At 42.2% G+C, this 26,319-nt stretch overlaps 1 protein-coding gene across 1 annotated transcript in view; it reads right to left on the reverse strand.

Moving 5' to 3' along the window:
- PNPLA2 (patatin like domain 2, triacylglycerol lipase) overlaps window positions 1–26,319 on the reverse strand; it is a 54,676-nt gene that overhangs the window by 6,783 nt on the left and 21,574 nt on the right. Inside the window, exons 2-7 of the mRNA XM_083348848.1 lie at window positions 19,664–19,896; window positions 19,360–19,425; window positions 7,120–7,329; window positions 5,849–5,909; window positions 4,020–4,184; window positions 648–780 (exon numbers count right to left, since the gene is read on the reverse strand). Of these exons, the coding sequence (XP_083204974.1) occupies window positions 648–780; window positions 4,020–4,184; window positions 5,849–5,909; window positions 7,120–7,329; window positions 19,360–19,425; window positions 19,664–19,896 (868 nt within the window). The remainder of the gene's footprint in view (window positions 1–647; window positions 781–4,019; window positions 4,185–5,848; window positions 5,910–7,119; window positions 7,330–19,359; window positions 19,426–19,663; window positions 19,897–26,319) is intronic.

Raw genomic sequence — 26,319 nt, forward strand, 5'->3', positions numbered from 1 at the left:
GAGCTAAATACTCCTTTAATTGCTTGTTAATATTTCTTTTGTAGTTGTGTTTTGTCGTTAAAAGAGAAAGCCTAGAAAGAGAAGATATTCACATGCCAAGATACTCAGAATGATGCAAGCAATGGTTTTTCCTGTGATGGGCTATAGAAATAAAAATTGGCCAGGGCTGGGGACAGACTGTCCTAGAGAAAAATTGTCTATGTGGTCACTAAGAGTCACACCAACTTGATGGCAGGTTATCAAAATAAACATTCATTCTGCAGCATAAAAAAGATTCTGCCTTGCAGTGAGATAAGCACTGCCTCACAGAGTTACATTTTAAATTGAACAGTTAGACCCAAATTTAAATTTACTGGGAGGAAAGCCTTTTCTCTCTAAGAAATTACCTATATAATTTTAAAATTTACAACCCAGCAGGATACAAAACTTCCTCAACCCCTAATCTTAAAATGTGGATTCTGGCTCATTCTAACTATACCAAAGGAGATGTCACTGACTCAGAAGGAATTTCATCTCAATGTATTCCACTGCTTTATTAGAAAGAAATGCAGTTAAGTACTAATTTTTTTAGGTGACTGATGCATTTAACATCCAATGCAAATCCTACTGGTCTTCTTTTACTACAGATTAGGAAATTTAGAACATACCTGACTGTAAAGGAGAGAGCAGACTCTAGCGGAAGAGTATATGGTAGCATCAAAGTAGAGGCCAGACGCACAGGAAGAAGGTTGGCAATGCAAGTGAATAACCCCCTCCTCTCCATACAGGCTTCCAAAAGTGCTGCAGATGGAGAAGGTATATTAAATCAATGTCCCCTGCCAAGTTTTGAGCACAGAAACCAATGATTCTTTTAAAATTCAACCATTTATTGCATTTAATTATTGCACTTCTAATCCAGTTGCAACAGATTTTATTCCTCAATGTTAACTTTTGTCTGTTATAAGCCCTCTCTCAAATTTGCACATGTCCACAACTTAAATGACAACCCTATTACTACTTCATGAGATTCTAAATGAAGGAAAATTCAACTAAAAATTAACGATTAGAACTTTTCTTTAACTGAGGCGATTTATGTTAAGTGTAGTTTCCTCTTATTGTCCCTTTTGCTGGGTCTTTTTGAATCAGATACATTTTACTATCATTAAGCAGTCACTAATGTTTCCCTTATGAGGGACGCGGTGGCTCAGTGGGTTAGGACGCTGAATTTGTCGATCAGAAGGTCAGCAGTTTGGCGGGTCGAATCCCGAGTGCCGCGTAGCAGAGTGAGCGCCTGTTACTCGTCCCAGCTTCTGCCAACCTAGCAGTTCGAAAGCACGTAAAAATGCAAGTAGAAAAATAGGGACCACTACATTGGGAAGGTAACAGCGTTCCGTGCGCCTTTGGCGTCTAGTCATGCCGGCCACATGACCATGGAGATGTCCTCGGACAAGTGCTGGCTATTCAGCTTTGTAACGGAGATGAGCACCGGCACCTAGAGTCAGAAACGACTAGCACGCATGTGCGGGGGAACCTTTACCTTTACCTTTAATGTTTCCCTTATGCAATGCTTTAATTAGATGTAAGGTAGTCAAATATTTGAGGCAAAAGCCATGCAACTGATTATTTCCAGGACTTGTCTAATTTTTAATCCTTTTCATTCAATTTTTAACCATTTTTGCTGTCATTAGTTCTTCCATTTGATTTTTAGTAAATTCATCTTCAAATTCTTTTATCCATCCAGCATTTTTAGTGTAGTATTTTTTTGAATTTTCCATAGATCTTTCCAAAACTGAATTATTTCCTTTTGTTTGGTTTTCCATTTTCAGAATTTCTATTGTTATTTATACCCATTGAAATAACTGATTTTACTTTAATTGGATGATTTGTGCCTCATGGTGTTCAATTTTTCTTGCCACTGCTGTTATTTGTTGCTTTATAATTTCCAAAGCTTCTTCAATTTTTCTGGTGCTAAACCAATACTTTTTTTATTAGGCTTCTCTAGATCCTTACATTCTTAAATTTTTGCTCTTTTGTTTAAATTACTTGCATCTGATCTTAGTTTTTTTTTATTTGGGCCTCCAGTCTGATCTTCCATTTTGGGATTGAATATGATTTTGATTTTCTAATTTCGATACTTTTGTAACTACCACTGCTGTACTGTAGGTGAGCTGATTGGTCTGTTTGATAAATTATTTTAATCTTTGTAAGCATCTTGTTCACATTCTTCATTAGAAATGCCAGCTCTTAATCCTACTCTTAATGCTAGCAGTCCTTGTCTTTCTACTAATAATTTTGCTTAGGCCATAATTTTTTCTTTTATTCCTGTTAGGGAGGTCAGTTTACAGTCTATTTCAGTGCTGGCCTATACTGGTTGTGTTGTTATTAACTAACCAAATTATCATTTCTACAGTTCATACCCGCTTTTTCCTTTATATTTAGAATTGTTATCTGGATTTCTTCTACTTCTACAGTTGTTTTGGGCCTTCTATTTTCATATTTTTTCTGACTCTCTTCCAGTTCTGCATCCCTAAATATTTTATTTCTGGTAATGAATCTCTTTTGATCTAATCATGGTTCAGTGATGATCAACATTATCTAATGTTTATCTTGCCCTTTTAAAATATACCTCAAGGCAGAAAACATGTTTAATAGTGCTTCACCCTCCTGTTTTCCCCACAACAACAACCCTGTGAAATGATTTGGGCTGAAAGAGTGACGGGCCCAAAGTCACCCAAGCTAGCTTTCATGGCTAAAGGAGTCCTAGAACTCAGAATCTCTTGGTTACTAAGTCAGCACCTTTCACCACTATTCCAAACCTATTCTCTTATGTTCACAAACACCTTGCAATTTCCACAGCTTCTTCCCAGCTTCAACAGTTCTCTGTTAAGGAAACTGACACCTCTTTGATTTCAACAACACCAATTGGTGATCCTGAAATCTTGTCTTCAAAAGAGTCGCCTTTGTCTTTTAAAGGCAGCTGGACTGCTGAATCTTGTCCTGATGGGACACTCTTTTGATAACAAAGTCCACTTTTTGGACAGAGAGGACCGCTGGTTTGAACAAGGGGGTCAAAGAGGCATCTATATCAAAACTGAGCAGCCCTCTCTCAACTGAAGGGGAGGAATATGACATCATCTACCTCTAGTCTAAAACTCAGTCCTTTCAGCAGTTCCAAAAAGGCTCCACAACCATTTGCACTACTGGTGACGCTGAGGACATAAGATAAATCTCCAGGTGGCCTCAACAATTCTCTAAAAGAATGCAAATGACCAGCTGTCTGCAAGGAATATAAATCCTTCCATTCCCCACCATCCAGTCAGAGCTGAGGAAGCTTCTTGAAGGAGAAGTGAAACGTCTTCAAAGAAAAATAAGACAGTCCAGTTGTTTCTTGAAAAAGCACCTTTGGATCAAGAGGCTGTCCAACTCCTCAACAGATCCAGGAATTTAAATTTGGCCTGTGATTATCTTGAGCAAAGACTGGTACAGGAATTTTATGAATTCCTTGTCCCCCTCCAAGAGCAATGACTACATCTACATGTAGACAAATTCTCTTTGAAAATTTGCTGTTGCTGTTGTTGTTAGTTGCGGAGTCGTGTCAGACCCATCGCGACCCCATGGACAATGTTCCTCCAGGCCTTCCTGTCCTCTACCATCTTCTGGAGTCCATCTAAGCTCACGCCTACTGCTTCAGTGACCCCATCCAGCCACCTCATTCTCTGTCGTCCCCTTCTTCTCTTGCCCTCAACCTTTCCCAGCATTAGGCTCTTCTCCAGTGAGTCCTTCCTTCTCATTAGGTGAAAATTTGCTTATCTGGTTTCTTTTAAAAAAGCATACTTGAAACAGCCATTCTATGCCCTCCAGATGTGTAGATTTCAACTGCCAGGATTCTCAGCCATGGTCATGCTTGCTGGTAATTCTGGGAGTTGAAGTCAATGAATCTGGAGGACCAAATGAGGAAAAACTGGCTTAGAACACGAACAGCTCAGTTCAATTGGGGGCAAAGCAATACAGCAACTTTCCTCTCAAACAAAAGATCTTACCTTGGTTCAGTTTAGGAGGCAAGTGTTCCAGGATGTGTTCTTCAGCCTCTGCCAGTTCAACATTTTCTTCCAGCTGATCATCCTCATCCTTTTCTTTCTCGGAGTCCCTTTCTTCAGCATCACAGCTAATGGCTAGCAGAGGGAGGGGAGGTCTTTGGAGGAGACCTAGAGAAAAAGGATAAGTGGCAGAATTGTGAATTCACTAGAAATATCATTAGACTGTTAGGTTATATTCCTTCACCATTTCACCTTGGAGAATATGGCAGTAGCAGATAGAAACAACATTTTGCAAGAAAGCCATCTTGTTAGCTATTATGTGCCATAAGCAGAGGAAAAATACATTGAGCAGCCACAAGCCAAAGAAGCTTTTAAAGTGAATCTTGGCATTTTTGTATAAATAGTCTGTGTTGTTTTATAAGCATCAAACTGCTAGTATGTGTAGATCCTTCTGTAAAAACAAATGCAGATGGAGAGGATATTCAGATGTACAATTATCTTTACCCCTGTTTAGAAGCAAAATAGATGAAACCCAATAGCTTATAATTTGTCTTTATACAAAGATCAGACCTGGACATTCAGCTGAGCATTCAATTAGTGACTCTATAGCTCTGGTCTTAAGAGGACAGAAATCTATACATCATATCATAAGAGAACTTTGGAATTAATACAGGCAATTAGGCTGAGAATGTATCATTATGGTTATTTAATCTTAGCTTATAATGAACAATAGCATGAGTCCCCTTGCGGGTATAAGAAGCATGTTGCCATGACTGAAAACAATTCAGTGAATAAAATGGTTGCATGAGAAATATTGCACCACTGGGTGGTGCTATAGACAGACAATATATTGCAGTTACAGAATTAGCCAGACAACCTAAGTAAGAGTTTTACAGAATCACATGACTTTCAGTTAGACAAGATGCTCCTTCAATACCACATAGGCATCTCTGAAAGCAGATAGCACCTCTGCCAGGAGAGCGGCAACTAAATAGAGAAAATGTTTTTTTGTGTCTGAATTTCTTCCTCTGTAGAGAAAATATGGAAAATATAGTGGCACGTTGCTAGGTTTTCTGAGATTTATAGAACAGCAAAATCCCAAGGATTACATTATGGACTCTAGCCGGCATATGATTTGAATTGTATATAAATTTGTTTTTACTGTTTTTATCGGTATAATTTATTTTGGTCATATTTTTTGCATACCACCCCATTTCTATAAGAATGCTTTAAAAATATTTTTGAATAAACCGTACAGCAAAAGTTGCATAATACATCGCCATACTTTTCCACAACTTCCATTCAAGGAAGTTTGTCTATAATTTGCTGACCAGTAATATTTCCTATTGTATCTCTACGCAGAAATACAAAATTTGCAGATGCCTACCATTCAAAAAGAAAGCTTTCATTTAAATACATCTCAATTTGTGCAAGAGCATATAAAACATTGAGTCAAATTGTTTAATAATATAGAACAGAAAAAGAACTAAACTTCAATTAAGCAATAAGCAATATCAGTTTTGGAAATTCACTTTGTAGTAATTTGACTGATCTCCTACCGTTTGGCTTAGTGGGAAAGTTTTTAGTTTTGAAATTTGAGCACTAACATCCCTAAACCATGCATGTACCCAAACAATGTTGTTTTCATCAAAAGGGACTGCAAGTGTTGCACTTTTCCTACACAGCAAAAAGGGACTAGACAGGATGACATTACAGTCATGGGTGGAATGCAAGACAGGCTGTCCTTTTTAATACTCTATTAGAAATAGAGAAAAGAACAGCTGACACGAGATTCACTATTGCTAGAGAATGCAAAACTATTAAGAGCTTACCATTCTTCTTCAAAAAGTGAAGAGCGTCCCTGTAGCCCTGCTTGCACATTTCCTGGAGAACCTGCAGAGAGAGAGAGAAGCAGTATGTTACTTACAATTAGCTGTAAAACATCTAAACACTGCACTAGCAGCATGTCCACAGACCCTCAGCAGAGGGAAGAGTTCCTATCTCCAAATGTAACCCTTGGAAGAAAGAGGGACCTCCAATGGAAACCTCTGCATCAGATTTGGCCAGTAATCACTGTGGACTGGGCGTGGTCAGACAGAAACACAGCTGAAGTTGTACTGCTGATTAAGGAAGTTATAGGAAGACAGGAATGCTATTTCATTTTGCAAAGTGGCCCTAATCCATATTCTCTTGACAAGTTGGGATTAAAGCAAAAGCCACGATTTAACAGAATGGTCACGATAAGGATGGTGTAGCCTCAGGGAAGCCAAGTAAACGTGTCAGGTCCGATCCCCAAATGGGACTTCATGTGAAAAGATAGAATTGGTGAAAGTCTTCTTTCTCCATGGGGAAGAAAGAAACTCAATAAAGTTTCTGCCAGTTCTGCCGACGTTTCCCTCCCCCCCCATTTTTCTGCCATTGGAATGACACAGCTGCCCTCCAGCACTGCCGAAGGCTTATTGTCCCATGACTTTTCAGCATGAGCCAACTGAACAAGTGGTCTTCAGCACCTTCTAAAGGGAAAAGCTGAGCTTCTGGAATTCTTTCCGATCTCTCTGCTAGCACGACAGGAAGAATTTATATTTTCCTCTTGCATCAAAGTCATGTGTTGCGTCTGTTTTCTCAACATGTTAATTCTGTACATGATGTGTGTGCACTGGCAAGTACAGGCATTCCTTGATCCACTAAAGACAGGGACTTACCTCCAACAGAGGATTCTGCTACTATAAAAATGCAGGCTAACTGTACTGGGAAGTCATGAGAGGGACTGGCAGTAGATTATATAGCTACTTCCTAAATCAGAAATTTCCTAAAGTACTACAAAGTATGAAAGATAGAAAAGTCAACAACAATGATGTCAATACTGTATCAATCTGCCATGGGATGAAGGCCTCTTTACTGAAGATTATTAGTCGTAATTTTCTTTGCTGGTCCAGTGCAGCCTGGTACTGTAAATAGTCACCCAGCTGGCTTCAATGCCTAAGTGAAGCTTAGAACCTGAATTTCACACTCTTAGTTCAGTACCTTAACTGCTATATCATACTGGCTCTCAGTTTATTGAAATAAAAAACTGAAAGTGTCTATTATGGTGGAGAGGGCTTACCTGGGGCTCTGGAGGAAATAGGGCTTTTGAAAGGCGGTACAAGTTGCGCAGATTAAACTGAATGCTGGTATTGGTGATTCTGAGTTCATGAATGTTGGTGGAACTATCCCGTGGACAAATATCACTCTCCCCAGAGAAAGGGGATACAGTGATGGTGTTCTTCAACTCATATCGAGGCAGGTTGTCAGAAATCCCTCCATCAACATATCTCTGGGGGAAAAAGAAAATATGTTAGCTTTTTTCCCCCCCTCTGAATTTTTTTATTAGTCCTCAGTCTGTTCTTCCTCAGATCTCTAAATGCACATAGATCACGGATGTCAAACTCGCCACGTCACATGCCGTGTCGCGACGTATCGTGACTTTTTTCGCATTGCCGGACGTGGGTTGGGCGCACCTCCGCATGATGCAACTGGTCCACGGGCCGGCAGTTTGACACCCCCGACACAGACAGTTGAAAAGGCAATGGCGTGTATAGTTATTTGGTTATATAGTACAGCTTATTAGCACATCAAGCAAAACCACCCCTGGGAGGAGGGAAGGTTGAGCAAATGATAAAACATTAATTGACACGAACATCTGCTTTTGCATGGCAAGGTATGTTGCAATGCAAGTACAAAAAGACCTATCTTGCACCATCACCTCACAATACATCAATCATCATTTGGGTCATTATAGTAAGGAATCTACAATTAGGGAACCAAGAAATCAAGGGAAGTAAGATTTTTTTTCACTCCTCAATAAATCACTACATATTTCTGCAATTCTAGTGAACGAGTCCTGTTTTACTAATCCTGTTTTATCTAGTAGGGTGTAGGATTGGGTAGCTTCTGAATTCTGTTCTCAAATGAAAAATAAGATGAGGAAGAGGTGATGAAAGCATTTTTCTGAAATAATGAGTAGTCCCCACCCTTCTCTTATTATTAGCAACTTTATGTAAATAAATAAACAAGCAAGCAAGCAAGCAAGCAAGCAAATAAATAAATCCTTCTTTTTTAAAAAAAATCCATGGCCTTTCACTTATGTTCCAGGAAGTAACAAAAAGCTCATGCTGACCTCCTCTACAGATTCCAGGCCACAAAAATGACAACAAATTAAACAAAAAATATGGTACTCTACAAGCTTTTTCTATCTTGTGCACATACTGCACAAACCCACAAATACAGAGACAGGGTACTTTTACACTGCGCATGAGCTTCAGATTCTTGTATAACCTTCTAATGGCCCCAGCCTTTTCCTCCATTTGGCTAGTACAGACTGAAATCGGGGGGAAGTATCCAAACAACCATGGTTTGATGTTGTGCTTGAACCTCACACTGTAGTTATTCTTAATTGTGGATAAAAACAAATGTGGGCAAGATTAATCTCTCCGCTATTGTTGTGTTTAAACAGAAGCATAGCCTTCCAAGTTCCTCTTCCTGTTTCAACAATGGAGGATCAGACAGATAAGCAGCACACATATCTGACTCAAAGCCATTCATTTTTCTATAATGAGGCATATTTGATTCATCACTGCATCTGAATGTGTTATGTATCCAGGTGCAGGCATCTGCATAGCAGCAGCCACCAGGGGGCATTGGCCTGGACGGTTTTGGCGGGAAACCCAGTTTTGGCGGGAAACCTAGGGCCAACCCCACTGGCCAGCCGCCTACCTGGCCAGGTATATAAGGAGGCCAGGTAGCCTTTGTTCTCCAGTACGACCCCCCCCCCACACAATAAAGAGCTGAACTCGTACTACGGCTGGCGTCTCTTCCTTGCGTCGGACCCACTACATTACAGTGGCAACGAAGGTGGGATACTGCCAACAGAAGAGCTGAAGTCACTAGGGGGAACGCACCACGAGCTGAAGGAAAAGAAGCATCTTTTCCTTTTTCCCCCCCGACGCGACCACCAGCCACCGCGAGCAGCACAGACCAACACCGGTCACTGCATCCGCGACGAAGACCAGCAACCACGACAACCTACCTAGTAATGGCACGGACCGGACAACCCCGCGAATTCGACACCCACCACCCTGAGAAATGGGCCTGATACCTGTCACACGCCGAGCTGCACATGCGGTTCAACCAAATCTCGGAGGACGGCTCAAAGGCGGCCACCCTGCTCTGCATAGGGGGACCTGCACTTCTCAAGGTCGCCGCAAATGTGTTTGCCCTGGAGGCCATCGATACCGTCTCTTACCGAGACCTCGTGGCCAAGCTAAACGCCAACTTCCGACCCCGGTTGTCCAAACTGGCTTCGAGGTCGCAGTTCAAGAAGAGGGACCAGCGTCACGGCGAGTCTGGGGCCGAATACATCGCCGCCCTGTGAGAAGCCGCTGTCACCTGCAAGTTTTCGAACCTGGAAGAGCGGCTACAAGACAGGCTGGCCTGTGGCCTACGAGACACGAGGCTGCAGGAGCGCCTGTTTGCAAAGGAGGAAGTCTCGCTCCAGGAGGCCCAGGACGCCATCCTGGCCCACGAAGCGGTCTGAGGGGCCATCCAGGCCGTTCAAGAGTCCAGAACCGGCAGCCAGTCGGCCAGCATCCACCAGCAAGTCGTAGCATCCAAGGCTGAGGAGGACGAACGAAGCATCGACCTCCTCCGGCGGAAATCAACCACCGACCAACGAGGTGGGCGCCAGGACAAGCCCAAACTGGCCAACAACTCACAGAAGTGTGCAGGCTGCGGCGGAAACCACGTGCACAGTTCCTGCAAGTTCCGGTCAGCCACGTGTCAGGCCTGCAAGAAGACAGGCCACATAGCCGCGGTCTGTCATAGCCGCCGCACCCAAGAGGAGATCCACGAGCTGCGCCGGGAGGAGTCGCCATTGAGAGGTACTGGGGCCCCGATCCAAATTAAAATTGGCCATCTCAAGAGCCGGCTGGGCGTACACCACACGGGTAGCCGCCGGCTACTCAGACCCAAAATTAGACTAACAATCTGCTTGCAGGGCGTCCCCTGCAGCATGGAGCTTGACTCCGGATCAGCAGTCTCCGTCATTTCGGACGAGACCCTTAACTATATTAATAGCCGGAGCAAGCAGCGGATTCAATTGCGGCCCTCAAATTTAGCCCTGACCGACTTCCAAAACTCGCCGGTCAACGTAAAGGGGGAGGCCACCATTTCCGTGGGGTTTAAGAGTCGCGAAGGGCACCTGGAGGTCGTAGTGGTAGAGGGCCGGAGAGCCAGCCTAGTCGGCCTAGACTGGTTTGAGGCTCTGGGAATCACAGTCTCCGGGATCCACCGGATCCAGGGGGAATCCATCGAGGCCGTCTGCGAGGAGTTCGCAGACGTCTTCGATGGGAAACTGGGCAGGTACACAGGCCCCCCATCTCCCTCAAGTTGAACCCGAACGTTTCGCCCATTAGGGTCAGGCCGCGGCAAGTCCCCTTCGTGCTCAATCACAAGATCAAGTGCAAACTGGATAAGCTGGTGGCCCAGGGAATCTTAGAGCCCGTAGACGGGGGAGAGTGGGAGACCCCGATAGTCACCCCACTTAAGGCCAACGGGGAGGTGAGGATCTGCGCCGACTACAAGTGTTCGGTGAACCGCGCCCTAAACCCGCACGCTTACCCGGTCCCCACGGTCAGCCACGTTCTCGCTTCCCTCCAAGGCGGCGCCATCTTTGCAAGGCTCGATCTTGCACAGGCGTACCAGCAACTCACGGTTACCAGGGCAACAGCTGACACTCAGACAATAGTGACTCACAGGGGAGCGTTCAGGGTAAACAGGCTGCAGTTTGGGATCAGCGTAGCTCCAGGCATTTTTCAGGAAATCATGGAGAAAATGCTCAGGGGCATCCCAGGCGTCTGCCCTTATTTTGATGACGTCCTGATTGCAGGAGCATCAGCAGAAGAGCTGGCAGGTAGGCTGAAGGAGGTACTATCCAGGCTGCGCACTGCTGGCCTCAAACTAAAGAGGGAAAAGTGCAGCATTGGTGCACTTCCACGGAGTTCCTGGGATTCAGGGTAGATGCCAAGGGGATCCACCCCACAGAGTCCAAGGTAAGGGCAATCAAACTGGCACCCACACCCAGGAACAAGGCAGAGCTACAGGCATTCCTGGGCCTGCTCAACTTCTATCACACCTTCCTGCCCCACAAGGCAGCCATTGCAGAACCACTGCACAGGTTATTGGACAAGAAAGCAGCATGGGTCTGGACCTCCATCCATGATCAAAGTTTCAGGGCTTCAAAAGCACTACTGTCTGACAAGTCCACAGTAACACACTTCATCAAAACAAAGCCCATATGCATTGCGTGCGATGCATCCCCTTATGGCGTGGGCGCAGTACTAAGTCACCTCGAGCCTAATGGGGCTCAAGTTCCCATAGCCTACTATTCCAGGACGCTGTCTGGAGCAGAGAGGAACTACGCCCAAATAGATATGGAAGCCCTGGCAATCGTGGCAGGAATTAAGAAGTTCCACGATTATCTGTATGGCAGGGAGTTCACCGTCTACACAGACCACAAACCACTCCTAGGCCTGTTCACAACGGACAAGCAGACACCCCAAATTCTATCTCCCAGAATGCTCCGGTGGTCCATCTTCCTTGCAGCTTACAATTGCAAGCTGGTGCACAAGCCAGGGAAGGAGATGGGCCACGCAGACGGTCTAAGTAGGCTACCCATAGACACCACAGAACCAGACCCGGCCCCAGCAGCACAGATCCTAGCTCTGCAGGAACTACCTGAATGCCCAGTACATGCCAAGGACATTGCAACCAGCACAGCCTCTGACAACATCATGAGCAGGGTACACTCATGGGTTTGCACGGGGTGGCAGGACAAGTCCCCGGGGCCTGAATTCCAGGCCTACTTCGCCAGGCGACACGAGCTCTCCACGCACCGGGGTTGCCTCCTTTGGGGAAGCAGGGTCATCATTCCCATAGCAGTCCGGGCCAGGGTACTGGAATCCTTACATGAGGGACATCCGGGTGTGGTTAGGATGAAGGCACTGGCCAGAAGCTACCTATGATGGCCAGGGCTGGACAAGGACATTGAGGAACGGGTCAAGGCCTGTTACACATGCCAGAGATCCAGGCCAGAAATGCCCCACGCCCCAGTACACAGGTGGGAGGCCACACACACACCCTGGTCCCGCATTCACATCGATTATGCAGGGCCTTTCCAGGGCCAACTGTTCTTAGTGGTAGTGGACAGCCACTCTAAGTGGCTGGAGGTAGTCCCTGTTCCCAACATGACCTCGGCAAGGACAATCCAGGTGCTCAGAGCCCTCTTTGCCACACACGGCCTCCCTGACGTCATTGTATCCGATAACGGGCCTCAGTTTACGGCTAATGATTTCCAGGCATTCTTGAAGGCGAATTGGATTAGACACGCCACCTCTGCGCCCTTCCACCCATCGACTAATGGGCAAGCTGAACGGATGGTAAGGACGACCAAGGACGCACTCTAGCGCATCATCAGCGGGGACTGGCATCACAGACTGGCAAAATTTCTGCTCACCCAACACACCACACCGTGTGTGGCCACCGGGAAGAGCCCAGCAGAACTACGATGGGGACGGCGCCTCATTACCAAGCTTGACCGTTTGCACCCTGACCGAGTGGCAGCAGAGACGGACAGGCCTGCATCACACAGGGTACTCAATGTGGGGGACCTGCTTTGGGCAAGGAACTACGGGGCAGGACACACATGGATTCCAGGGACAGTGGTTGACAAAACGGGGCCTCTATCCTACATCGTAGGGGTGGAGGGGGATTGACACATCAGGCATCATGTTGACCAGCTCAGAGGAAGGGTCCCTGAGTGCACAACACACGCCCAACCTGACAACCACACCGCAGAAGAGGCCAGACCAACTGGAAACCACACGGACACTGAACCTGAGGAAGATGGCCTCCTACAGTCAGCCCTGCAGCAGCAGCAGGGCATCATCGGTGGCAGAAACCTGGCAGCCGGACTTAACCAAGCGCAAGAGCACCGCGAGCCAGAGAGGCTGGGCCAGGGAGAAGCCACACCCAGACGGTCCACCAGACCCCACAGGACACCTGCGTACCTAGCAGACTATGTGTACAAGTGACCCCCAATACATTGTTATACATTATGCATGCATTGTACATAGTTATGTGTGTTATAGTTATAAGGAGGTTCTTCTCTAAGGGGGGAGGGGTGTTATGCATCCAGGTGCAGGCATCTGCATAGCAGCAGCCACCAGGGGGCGATGGCCTGGATGGTTTTGCCGGAAAACCCAGTTTTGGCGGGAAACCTAGGGCCAACCCATTGGCCAGCCGCCTACCTGGCCAGGTATATAAGGAGGCCAGGTAGCTCTTGTTCTCCAGTACGAACCCCCCCCACAATAAAGAGCTGAACTCGTACTCCGGCTGGCGTCTCTTCCTTGCGTCGGACCCACTACATTACAGAACGAATCACACTGGGCTCTATGAGATAGCATAATTCTTTCAGTTCTGCACAAACTTAGTTCTGTCTGGTTTGGGTGAGTGGTTATTAGGCAGTTCCCTTTTCCATTGGCCCTAAATAAGAGTTTAATGCTATCAGGAGTTGCACTTAATGTATTACAGAATACAGTCACATGCAATACAGATAACTGCTTATAGAAAAAGAAAAACTAATACCCAGAATATGACCACATGAAAAACAAAACAATGCCAAGCTTGGGGAGAAATAATTTACATGGAAAAACTAGCCCTGTAGTAATCATATCTAAATGCAAGAAAAATCATCCCATTTACTATGTTGAGATGATTTAGTGATGCTATAGTTTCAAAACCAAGCCAGTTTCTCCATTATATACATTCCTACAGCTCAGGAAGCAATAACATTTATTGTATAATAGATATCCCATTTGGAATTCTAAAATTTCAGAATCAGTACCATGGCTTAAATGTAAAGAGCCACCAATTTGCTAAAGCTGACAAAATAGCCATGGCCCCTTTAATTTCAAATATCCATAATGACCAGTGGAACATATTAACCAATGACATCAACATGTTTGACCGCCAGAGATCAAGAGAGTGTTTCTCCAGAGGGCAAAGATATAAGATATTGCTGTACTTAAGCGGCTCTGGAAGGAAAACAATATGTCCAGAAGATACTCAGTAAGAACTTTTCCCCACTGTTGAGTTAAAATACTATCCATCCATTCTTGAGTCAACAGAAACTTATACAGACCAATATGTATCCTTCCTCTACTGCTCCTGTTCTGACCTACTGCTAAATAAATGGTCCTGTTCAGATTTTGAATGTACTGGATGTGATAGGCAAAGCAATTGAGTCTTCCAACTTCACTGCCCAACTCTCTTCAATACATCACCAGCTTAGGGGAAGATCATCTGCCAATCATGATGGTGCAGCAGAGAAAGGATGTGTTTTGGAAATAATGTTTTGTAGTCGTATCTCAAGACTCCTTTTTGTGTTTCTCCTCCTACCCTTCATTCTGTAGTAATTCAAGCTGAATTATTTTTTTTTAAATGGAACCACAGCAGCAGCATTTTTATTTAGAATCTGCCTGGGTAGAACTGGGTATTGAAATTAGAAAACCAAAATCAAAAGTGTTTTTCCTTTTTGTTTTTCCCCACTGGCAACATTCTAAGCAGAGAATTGTTCAGGGTGGATAGATGGGTGAGCATTTCCATTATTCCACTGTTAGACAGTTTAAGAGTTAGCAGTTTACTATGTTGCTAGCTAAGCAGGTTAATGCTATCGAGACCAAAAGAAAAAAGGTAGGCCTGCATCAAATCTAGAATAGCCTGTAAATACCTCTCTGATCCCAACTAAGGACAAAACAGTATCATTCTAGAAGTGATAAAACAAATCTATTTTTAAAAATGTATCTTTCACTCCAACTCACAATAGTCTACAGCAGGGGTGTCAAACTCAATTTCATTGAGGGCCGCATCAACATTGCAGTTGCCCTCAGGGGGCTGGGTGGGTGTGGCCTGGGTGGGTGTGGCTAAAGTGCGTATGGCCTACTCGGTGGGCATGGCCAGCTCTACATCATTCGCATCAAGGGTGCTTATGGGGGCCTGGGCAGGAGTGGGACAGATCTGAGGGTCTCTGGCAGAAGGAGGGTCTCTGGGCCAGGGCCAAGGCAGTGGGGGCCGTTCCCTCACTGTTTCCAGGATGGCTTCGCGGGCCGCATGAAACCACTTCGTGGGCCGGATCTGGCCCCCGGGCCTTGTGTTTGACATGTCTGGACTACAGCAAAACTGAATCTCAAGTGTATCAAATGATGCAAATATTAAAAATAGAGGAAAGTTCAAAGTGGAGTGGAAATCAACTGGAAGAGGAGGAAGAAGAAGCACACCATGTTTTCCAGCAACCAACTTGTTCATATAATGTTCTGAAAAGCCAGTTCCAGGAAGCACAGTACATTACTATACATTAGCTACTAGGTGGACAATTACGGTTGGAACATCCATTACCAAAATGTTTGCACTAATGCTAAGAACAGTTTCTGCTTTGTCCCTTTTCAAAACCTCTACATTTGTACTCTAATCAAAGAATAACAGCTGAATCGATAGAAGAGGCAGCCAGCTTAAAATCCTATATATTTTTTTTCTTTTACTTCATATTTTTACACATCAGGAACAGAATCTGGCTAGATGGTGAAATTGTCTGTGGGTTGGGTGATGTTGGTAGTGGGCCTAACTGCCCTTTCCAAGCCCTACCCATTCTGACATCATGCCAATTATTGGGAGCTGACTTTTTAGGTTGCTGGAGCATCTTGAATTATAGGTAGCATTTGACATACAACCACAATTGGGCCCAGAATCTTGGCTGTTGAGCGAAGCAGTCATTAAGCAAGATGTCCATATGACTGATTCGTTCAACGATCACAAGCCCAGCTTTCCCAGTTGCAGTTGTTAAGCAGATCAAAACAGCATCTTACCTCAAGAGAACAGGCAGCTGGTCTGCATGCATGGAAGGGAATTCCTACACTGGGCTGGAGAAATAAAGCTTGGCTCTTCAGGAGCTTTGTTTCTGCAGCCTAACAAAGGATTCCTCTCCTCCATTCACAGAGGGGAAATCTTTTGGCAGGCAGCAGAAGTAGCTTGCAATTTCCCTACTGATTTACCCATTAAATTTCTGTGGAACCTAGCAGAGAGGACTTTGAATCATGATCACATGATCACAGGGCACTTGGCAAGTAACCATGAGTTTAAATCCATTGCCAAGCACCCAGATCATTATCACATGATCATGGGGGGAAGCAGTGGAGCCTTTCCAAGTCATTGTAACATCAAACTGTTATTAAGCAATCAAGGACTTCCTGTATGAACTTGTCTTTGGTTCCCACTTAACTCTACCATTGACTAGTCAAGATCAAGTGAGTTGCAGCTTCAAAGCAATTCAAACATCTTCAAAATAGGGACTCTCCTAGGATTCCAATGCAAAGATATGCTACCTATATTAATATCTTCCCTCCTGCACTCACCCAAGGTTTCTTGCACTATTCACCCTTCCTTATTGCCGTAGAAGTCAACTTGGAGATTTCAGAACAGTTGTGATCTCTAACCTATCTCATTGGACTTTTATTGAGGGGAAATAAAATATTGCTACATAATTTTTCTTTAGCTCCTGGCAGAAAGGCAGGATAGTAAGTTAGCCAAATAAAATATAAGATATCTTTGTTTGTACTGTATGTCTCTTTGTATGAACTGGCACAACAGAGTAACTAAGAGGCAGAACTATTTCACTTTTCTCTTAACTAGCCGGCTTTCCTCCCATGAAGTTCTTAATGTAGCTACATAGGCTTAAGTGGTCAGATGTTTTCAAGTTCAACTGTCCATTTTTAATGTGGTAATAATAACATTGATCACCCTTGAAATGGCTATGGCTTGCTTAGTATCTAAGTTTTACAGACAGTGTTGATGCTAGAGTACTGACTATGCAGCTAACAGTGAAAAAGCACGAGAACCCTACCGTAAAGTATCTTTTCAAGCACAAAGACTGGAAATGGGAAAGACCCATTACTGTCAAAGAAACAGCCCAGGTTTCTGACTTTTGATGAAAGAGGGCCAATTGACAATATGCCCCTGGAAGGCTCCGTGTAGGGGTTTTCTCTGAACTGACGGTTTTTCAACTTACTAACAGAAGGAACATGTATTCCTTTAGTTTATAGGACTCTCCTAGGTTAGGGAAAGTCCTAGAATCACCCCATAAGATCTTCCATATAGTATTGATCTGCAAGAAGCTTCAGGCGCTGAGCTTTGGAGCATCTGGTGAGTGATTTAGTTTGGTGTGTGTGTGTGTGGCTGCAATCACTTTATTGTTGAAAAAGCAGCTGTCTGGGAATCTATTTTTCAAATGGACTGTGATATATGTATTTGAAAGTTTTAACGTAAAATGAGTTCGACAATGTTTTTTTCTTTATTATAATGCTTAATTCCTAAAGCTTGTAAAATATTAAAAGTATATTTGAAAAAAAATAGGGACCACTACGGTGGGAAGGTAACAGCGTTCCGTGCGCCTTTGGCGTCTAGTCATGCCGGCCACATGACCACGGAGACGTCCTCGGACAAGCGCTGGCTCTTCGGCTTTGAAACGGAGATGAGCACCGGCCCCTAGAGTCAGAAACGACTAGCACGCATGTGCGGGGGAACCTTTACCTTTACCTTTTTATGTTAAGAGGAAGTTTAAAAAACATATTAGAATTTGTTGATTTTACAAATATTTTTTAAAAAGTTGTTTTAAAATGGATGTAAAAAAGTTTAAGACTAGAAAAACTGAAAAAATACAGTGAATTTTGCTAATATAAATGATAATCTATAACAATAATAGCAAATATATATTATTTTCCACAGCAAAGAAAAAATACAGAGATGATTAAATTGATTCCTTTATTCAAAGAAAAGAATATATCTAATTTTGTTTTTATTTGGAAACCACTTCTAGATTTTGAGCTCATGATGGAAAAATGAAAATTTGGTTTTGCTAATTAGATAAGTTTGTTGTTATAGAAATGGCTAGTATATATTATTGTATCAAAATAAAAAGTTGAGGTTTTAATGTTATTACCTTCTATTATGCTAAAGAAATTTGGAAATCAATACCATTGTTTTCCCTTTTCCCTTTTTACTCACCACTCTCTCTTTTTTCCTTTTCCCAGCCACCAGTTCCCATTATTTTTATTTTCCTTTGTATTTTATATTCTGATAAACTAATTGAAAGTTTGCCCCCCCCCCAAAATACCCCAAAACCATTCCAGGTTTCTCTCCAATTCCTAGCAGAAATTTTTTTATTTTCTGCTTTGGCACACCTTTTTTTTAAACCAAGTTTTAAAACAAACTCATGGCAATGCTGAAGACCCTGTTATGGTCATTGAGGGCTGCCTTTATGACAGGGGTGTCAAACTCAATTTCATTGAGGGCCGCATCAGCATTGTGGTTGCCCTCAGGGGGGTGGGTGGGTGTGGCCTGGGTGGGTGTGGCCTACTGGGTGGGCGTGGCTAGAGTGCATATGGCCTACTGGGTAGGCGTGGCCAGCTCTACATCGTTCGCATCAAGGGTGCCTATGGGGGCCTGGGCAGGAGTGGGACAGATCTGAGGGTCTCTGGCAGGAGGAGGGTCTCTGGGCCAGGGCCAAGGCAGTGGGGGCCGGTCCCTCACTGTTTCCAGGATGGCTTCGCGGGCCACATGAAACCACTTCGCGGGCCGGATACGGCCCCCGGGCCTTGTGTTTGACATGTCTGCTTTATGACATCAGGGGTTTGGTCATTGACATCATAGTCCAGGTAGCTCTTCAACTTCAATCCACTGTTGGACACTTTTTTTTTGTGGCAACAGGTCTTTCCTCCAAAACTGTTGTTCAGTACTTACTCAACAAAGAAAAGCAAACATTTGACAACAACACATTTTGGTTTCCTTCTAATAAACCTAAGTTAAATTTTGCTAAAGATACATTATGCCTATAAACATTATGGTCCAGAAACACAAAAGTGATACTACAAATAATACTGTTTCTTTTCTTCTTTCCCTCTTTTTTTTTGAAAAAAGTCCTGTTTTCTCCCCTAAGTTTTTTGTTTTTCCCCTTCCAAATATCAGATTTCTTATGCTTGATCTCAGCAATCAAGAAAAAAAAACCCACTCCTTTGAGAATAATTTGATTACAACTGTACATTGTTATGATCATTTTTCCAGAATTATGCAGCATATTATGTCACCTTCCCTAGTCTCCAAGTTTTCTCTTTCCCTCTTGATGAAGCAGGAAAAATTGGAATAGGCTTTTGTTGTACAATACCAAACGGCTGAAAGTTAAAACATCCTGGTGCTGACTTACCACTCCTTGAAGACTTGGAGGGATCAGGCCACAGTATACTGGAATGAAAGTGCTGCAGACACATGCCTGGGAGAGAGATGGGGAAACATCGTGTGAAATAAGTGAACTGACTAGAGAAGCCTGCAGTATTTGCAGACAATAAATCCAGGCAGAGAATGAAGAAGGAAGGAAGGAAGGAAGGAAGGAAGGAAGGAAGGAAGGAAGGAAGGAAGGAAGGAAGGAAGGAAGGAAGGAAGTTCCTGGGAGATAGGCATTTATGGCTCCATGTTCAAAGCTCCTAGAATGCCCTAAAGCTACAACTTGCCTGGACAAGCTCTTCTTTGGAGTTGAACTCTGATAATATGACATTTTCTCCATCCGAAACTCGGGTTAATGAAATGCCCAAACGTCCGTTGGCCAACTCATGTGCATTGCTTGATAAAGTTTTATACAAGCAGGCACGGATGATTTTCACCAGGTTGAAGGATGGGTGTAAAGGGCCAAGAAACCTCTTCCGGGCCTCTTTGGAAACATGGATGATATTTGCTCCAGCATCACCTAGGATGAAGAAAATAATATAAATTTTAAATTAGGGATAAGGCAACAACATGTACATAAAATTTTAATTCAAAAGTAGCTTAGTCTCATTTTTATTTTTAAATGTTTGGATTTATATCCCACTTTTTTCCACAATTTCAATGTAATTTATCTGGGGAGATTTCTGTTCATTTTTACAATGACTCTGCAGCAAAGATTGGAATAAGAGATGGTGACCACGCTTGAGAGTGAATTTAATGTGGAATTTCCCAGTTTTAACCCAACTGCTTAACTATTAAATGACATTGGTTCTAAGTTCACTGAACCATGGAATTAAGGTACAAATTGAGATTGCATAGAACCAAAATCAGTTATGGCTTTGCATGTTGTGTGAAGCAGGCCATGGATTGTAGCCATCCATTGTCAAAATCACTATTTGGTAAATTTATTTTATTGCATTTGGCTTGAAGAGTTCCTGGTTCCTGAAAAATTGTACATCATAAATACCTAAAGAGATATCTAGGCAGCACTAATCAACATCCCAAAAGTTATATATTTAATATAATACACATGCATCCAGACTACATATAGTTTTTTTTATATTTTAATCTCTTGATTTAAAAATTAGATACCTTAGTCTAAGTGGACATTTATATTCCTCACTAAAAAATTTTTTTTAAAAAAATGAAAGTAATGTTGAAGTTCTCAAAGGCATACCTAGTTCTTTCTTTATATTGATAGAATCCTTTCTAATGCTAAAGTTATGCCCTCAGACTCCCTCGCCATAAAATGTGGCCCAAATATTGATAGAATATTAAAGTGATAAATATAACATTCATAATTTTCTAAGGATCATTCATTTAACCTGTAAAATACTTAACAGGAAGCAGATTACAATATAATTCTCTTTTATCCAAAATAGATATCCTCAATCACAGTAGATTCCATTCTGCTCATATTTTTTGGCACCAAGAGTGTAAAAAATGTTGTATATGGTTCTACATTATACTCAAGAAAAACTACCTAGCACATGTTAATTGGACATGATGTAAATTAAACATCTAAATAAATTGCTTTGGGGAAAACATCAAGAAATATGGTTTCCCTAAAAGTATACATCACTTGTCAGGTTTTCCATCTTGAACTCAGGAGTACATCACAGACTTGATACCACTGAACAAATCTTCTAACCCATTGACAATGTGTTAACTATTAAACATAGCACTGTTTTCAGGACAATGTTGTTGTGCTGCCCAAAGTTCTCTTTATCAGCCATCTCTGAGCTGGGAAAATTATCTCATTGCTATTTGACCTTTTCCCCTAAGACCATAGTTGTTTATCTTACACTGTGTTTCCTGCTCATCATAAAAATATACTCAAGGTTAAGCAGAGCTCAACTGACTGTGCTATAATGAGTTATGCTATTTTTTTCTTAATTGGTAGCCAACTTTCCCAAGACACATGCCTTTCAATCAAATGCCATGCCTAAAAGTCAGCAACAGTCACCTGACTTAAAGCATGACTGCATAGTTTTATTATGGGGTTTTGTGCTTTCAAGTTAGATTGGATTCCTGACCACTATCTGTACAAGTGGTGCTTAAAAGTTTCGAATTTTCAATATTTCTGCATACATATGACCTAAAATGTGGTAGGTTCTCCACACAAGTCCTAAAACTAGATAAAGAGAACCCAATTAAACAAATTAAGTCAAGAGAATCGTCCAAGTTTATATATTTGTGTATGTCAAAATTACAGGAATCGCTAGGATTATCAGCTCATTTGAAGGGGAAATTAAAGTCAGCTGACTGAGCAAAGCCCTGTTCTAAATAGGGGCCATCAATTCTATTGCTTGTTCTACTCTGTTTCTTGTTGGTTCCAGCAAATTTCAAATGAGCTTGAAATTAGGAGAAGGAAAATTTCCATGTGTACGCAATGATCCACAATTTAATCCCATGACAATGAAATTGCAGCATTCTTTTCAACAACCAAACCTGCTTCTTTGTTTTTTGAAATGGAAACTAGCAGCAATTATTTTTTTCATGAATCTCTCTCTTTCAATTAAATTAAAAGAGAATAATGTTTAAACTGGGACAGTTGTTAAACAAAAAATAATTGCACACCTTTTTATTATCAAGCGGTCTAGAAGTACACGTATAGAAATCAGAGAGCAATTGCTTCATTCTTGGCCTCCCCTCTCAACTGGAGTGGGTCAGAGGCCTGATGGTAGAAAAACAAGGAGACACCCATTTTCTCATTTCCTCTGGGGTACTCTAGCTAAAACTCTTGCTGAAATGTGTGTCCACAGAACTTTCTTTTAGCAGCTTTCTGGGTCTTCCATGTGGTTTTTCACAAACTGTAGATGGGCAGTGACTTTTTCTTTGCCATCCTGTCAAGCACAGCATTGTTGTTCATTGTCTTCCTGATGGTAATCTCATAACACTGAGATTTGCCAATGCAAAAGAAGTCTCTAGTTCAGGGGTAGGCAACCTTGGCTCTTTTATGACTCATGGACTTCAACTCCCAGAATTCCTGAGCCAGGAATTGCTAGGATGTAACACAAATCTATCACCAAAGTAAGAGAAGTCAGAAAAGAAAATGAACAGCTTCTCTTCACCGAATATGCCAGAGGGAGCTTGGCTTTGTAAAATAATAAGAGATGCTTCAGTTATTGAAAGCACATCATTCTGTAACCTTGGCCAGTGCCAAAATAGCTTTGCAAATTGGATAGTTAAAGATAGAACTTCAGTCTTCCTAGAAGAGAGCCCAATGTTGATGTCCTGCCAAAAGGGGACTGGGTTTCTCCAGATGGATCCAAAGAGAACAACAGCGCTGAAGATAACTCAACATGCCCAGTAACCTCGGAAAATGCCATGTATGTACGCGCGCGCGCGCGCACACACACACACACACACACACAAACTTTGGCTGAAAAGACCATCAGCTTAGCAAGCTGAGATATGAGAATGGCAGCAGATTATTGATGAAAGTTAGAGGTCAAAAAAATGGTGGAGCAGGAGGAAGACACTCCAAGTATTAAAAAAAATCTTGGTAAATATCCCTAATATTTTAATCAGTTCACATTCCAAGTGGACGACTGTTAAAAACATACAGTTTTGTATTGGCCTAATCACTCTTCTTTCCAATGTTATGGGGTATCAACTCTGTACTTTAAGCCACATTTATTTACCCTGTTCCAAGAACAGCAGAGATAGCCTTGGTTCTCACAGATTCTTTTCTAATTTTCTCACTTCCTGACCTATTCAGATGGTCTAATCTAAAATCTTTTTATTTATTATTTTTATTTACACTTTATTGTTTTTATAAACAAGGCAATAAACATACCTAGTACTCCCTCCTCCTCCTCCTCTTTGCCTCACAGCAACAACCCTGTGAGGTGAGTTGGACTGAGACAGAGGTGACTGGCCCAAGGCCACCCAGCTGGCTTTCATACGCTAAAGTGGAACTAGAATTCACAGTCTCCTACTTTCTAGCCTGGTGCTTTAACCATTAGACCAAAGTGGCTCAACTTTTTACAATTTCCTGAGACTTAAATCAGTAGAGAGATGTTGAATCTGAAGCACCCAGAAACTCCTTTGTCAGGAAAGGTCAATTTGAGCTGAAACAATATTTTGGCAATATGTGGAAAACAAAAGAATTAAAAATATCATCATACACATATTAGATTTATCTGGGTAGCCACTGACAATACACATACTGGAATCTAGAACTCTTCTTGGAAATGCTCCACTGCAGAGTAAAGGGTGCTACTTCAAGCCAAGGACATTCCAGTTTCTTCTGGAATTCCAAGATGTCTTTCACAAAGGACATTTAATCATATGAGGCTTTAATCAGTCCAACAGGAATATAACATTGTATTGGTGAGAAAATGCACAACAGCAAAAAAACCCAAACAAACAAAAGTTATCTCCCGAGATTGCCACTTATAATTATTCATATAGCATTTTAAAATCCTACAAGAGTGGTTATGAAAGTTGCATAATTTACATTTCATATTTGCATATGTATCTCAATATTTTCAAAACGTTTTCTGCTTTACATCATACATCCATACAGAGGGCATGTTCATGGCCATATTTAAACTCGGAATGCCTTTCAAATATAAATGAAATACTGAATACGAGTCATTTTTTGACATAATGCCCTAAGCAGAATTCATTAGTTGAGCTACGCATTTAAAAAAAAAAGATTCAAAAGTGCTTCTGAACACAGGAGTGCACATGGTTAATACTGCTCTGCTGGCCACTAAAAACACATGAATTTTTCCAGATTTCCACATGAGCCTGAAAAAGAGGTTGCACCTGCTTTAAGGCTCAAATTAATTTTAATGAATTCAGTCTTTAAAGCAGCTGTATTTTTTTCAGGCTGTTCTGGAGGAAGTAGACTTTAACAACAGGAAGGAGCTACCATGCTCATGCCAGATTCAAAGCACTTTTTCCAAATCATTTCCAAATTGCATTATTCAATGGCCTGAAAATTTGTCACATAGAAGACAGCAAATCACCCCAGAGGACAGGACACAGAACAGCTGATTGAAGTTGCTGGAAACTCTAAATATATTCAAGCACACGTGGTTAATCTGGGATGGTGGCATTTGAAAATGAGTTCTTCTACTTAATGTGAAAATTATTGAATCAATTAACCAATTGGTGACCTCATGCAGCTTGATGATTTTGCCTTCAATGTTGTCTCTGTTGAACCAGAAAATGAAAACAAGCAGTAATTACACTGCTGGTGCATCCAGGAGAGGAGATGCTACACAGAAAATAAATAAATCCTATTTTTGTCCTTTAAAAAATAAAGCGTTGAGATAATCAAGAGATCCTGACGTTATTGAATAATAGTGTTTTGCAGAGCTACCAAGGGTTATTACATAAGTTTTTAAAATGGGCAGTCCAGGGAACAAACATGTGGTTGGTTTAGAAAAGCCCCGTGCTGCAGAGAATGTCTGATCTAATATTAGCCTAAGACATGGATATTATTCCAGCCAAATTCTCAACTGATTATGTGATTGCCCAATGTGATGTTGTATAGGGATGTAATGCAAGGAGAAGCCATTCTATAAATTACCATATTCCTCAACACAAACATTTTAGGCCCTTTTTCATAACTCATCACACTTCACAACCAGGAGCACTGAACAGTCCAGGAACCATTCCTAAACAAAGTGAATTTTGCAAATTCCTGACATGTTCTTATTCTAAAATATCATCTTCCCAAGCTGGTTGTATCGTCTTATTCCAACAAGATGTGCCAAGGCTATCCTAAACTATTTGGTAATCCTTCTCTGCACTATTTGGCAATGTGCTTAAGATAACAAACATCCTTCCTCTTCTCACATACCTCACATTTGTTCTAATTATCTCTTTCATAACCCAGGCTTTGTTTTTACTGAACTGTTCCCTCTGCTTCTGCAATACCAAAAACCTGCAACAGACAAAATAAGAAGAGTGCCAGTAACGTACATGACATCAACCAAAGCACAGCTGGGAAATAACATCTGCAGGATGTCCCTAAAGTTAGAGATTGGCTTCTCCCAGGAGAAGTGAGGGACAGCATTCTTTTAACAACCTTTCCTAACCCAGCAGCTCCAGTGTCCTCATGCAAGTCCTATTTGCTAGTTTGAAAATGTAACTTTAGTAGAAGAGAAGATACTGTCCTCGAAAAGGGGAGGCAAAGCCCACTGAAATTATTAAAACCTAGAAGAGGTAAAATGATCACATTTTGTTTTGAAGGACCATCAGCAAATGAGAATTTGAGAGTGGGAAGTGGGATGAAGCAAGGTACTATACATAGGCATAGAAAGATACTACCAGGGGTATGACACAATCGTTCATTGTGTGATTTGACACAAATTCTTGTCACTGTGAGCTTTCTTAGATCAGAAATCCCATAATGTACCCTTAAAAGGTTCCCAAGTAATTGCTTGCAGCAGAGGTTTGCTCTGTAAGCAAGAAATATATAATTGCTGCTAATATTTGTACCCAGAATTATTAATGTATTAATGAAAACTACCATTAACCATTTATTTAGTCATTTAAAAAAGGATATGCTGCCTCTCTCACGATTTGTGATGCAGCATGGTGTACAATCAAGAAAAGAAGAAAATCAAAATCCAAGCAAAAAAAGTAAAAACAAGCACCGTAAATTAAATGAAAATAAGTACCATACATCAAAGCCTGGAGATAACAATACACATTCCTATCGTGTATAATTCTGGCCAATGCACTGGAGAAGAGCTTAGTCTTTATGGCTCTATGGATGACCAACAGGGGTGGAGCCATGCAAACCTGGGGGAGGGGAACTCATTTCAAATTGCAGGTGCAGTGACAGAAAGGGACATCCCCCTTAGGTTCCGTAACATGACACTGCCTCAGAGATGTGACCTTAAGCATGCCTTCTTTGTGTGACCTTATAGAAAAAGGT

This window comes from Vipera ursinii (assembly GCF_947247035.1).
Source record: "Vipera ursinii genome assembly, chromosome: 1".
Classification (NCBI taxonomy): domain Eukaryota; kingdom Metazoa; phylum Chordata; class Lepidosauria; order Squamata; family Viperidae; genus Vipera; species Vipera ursinii.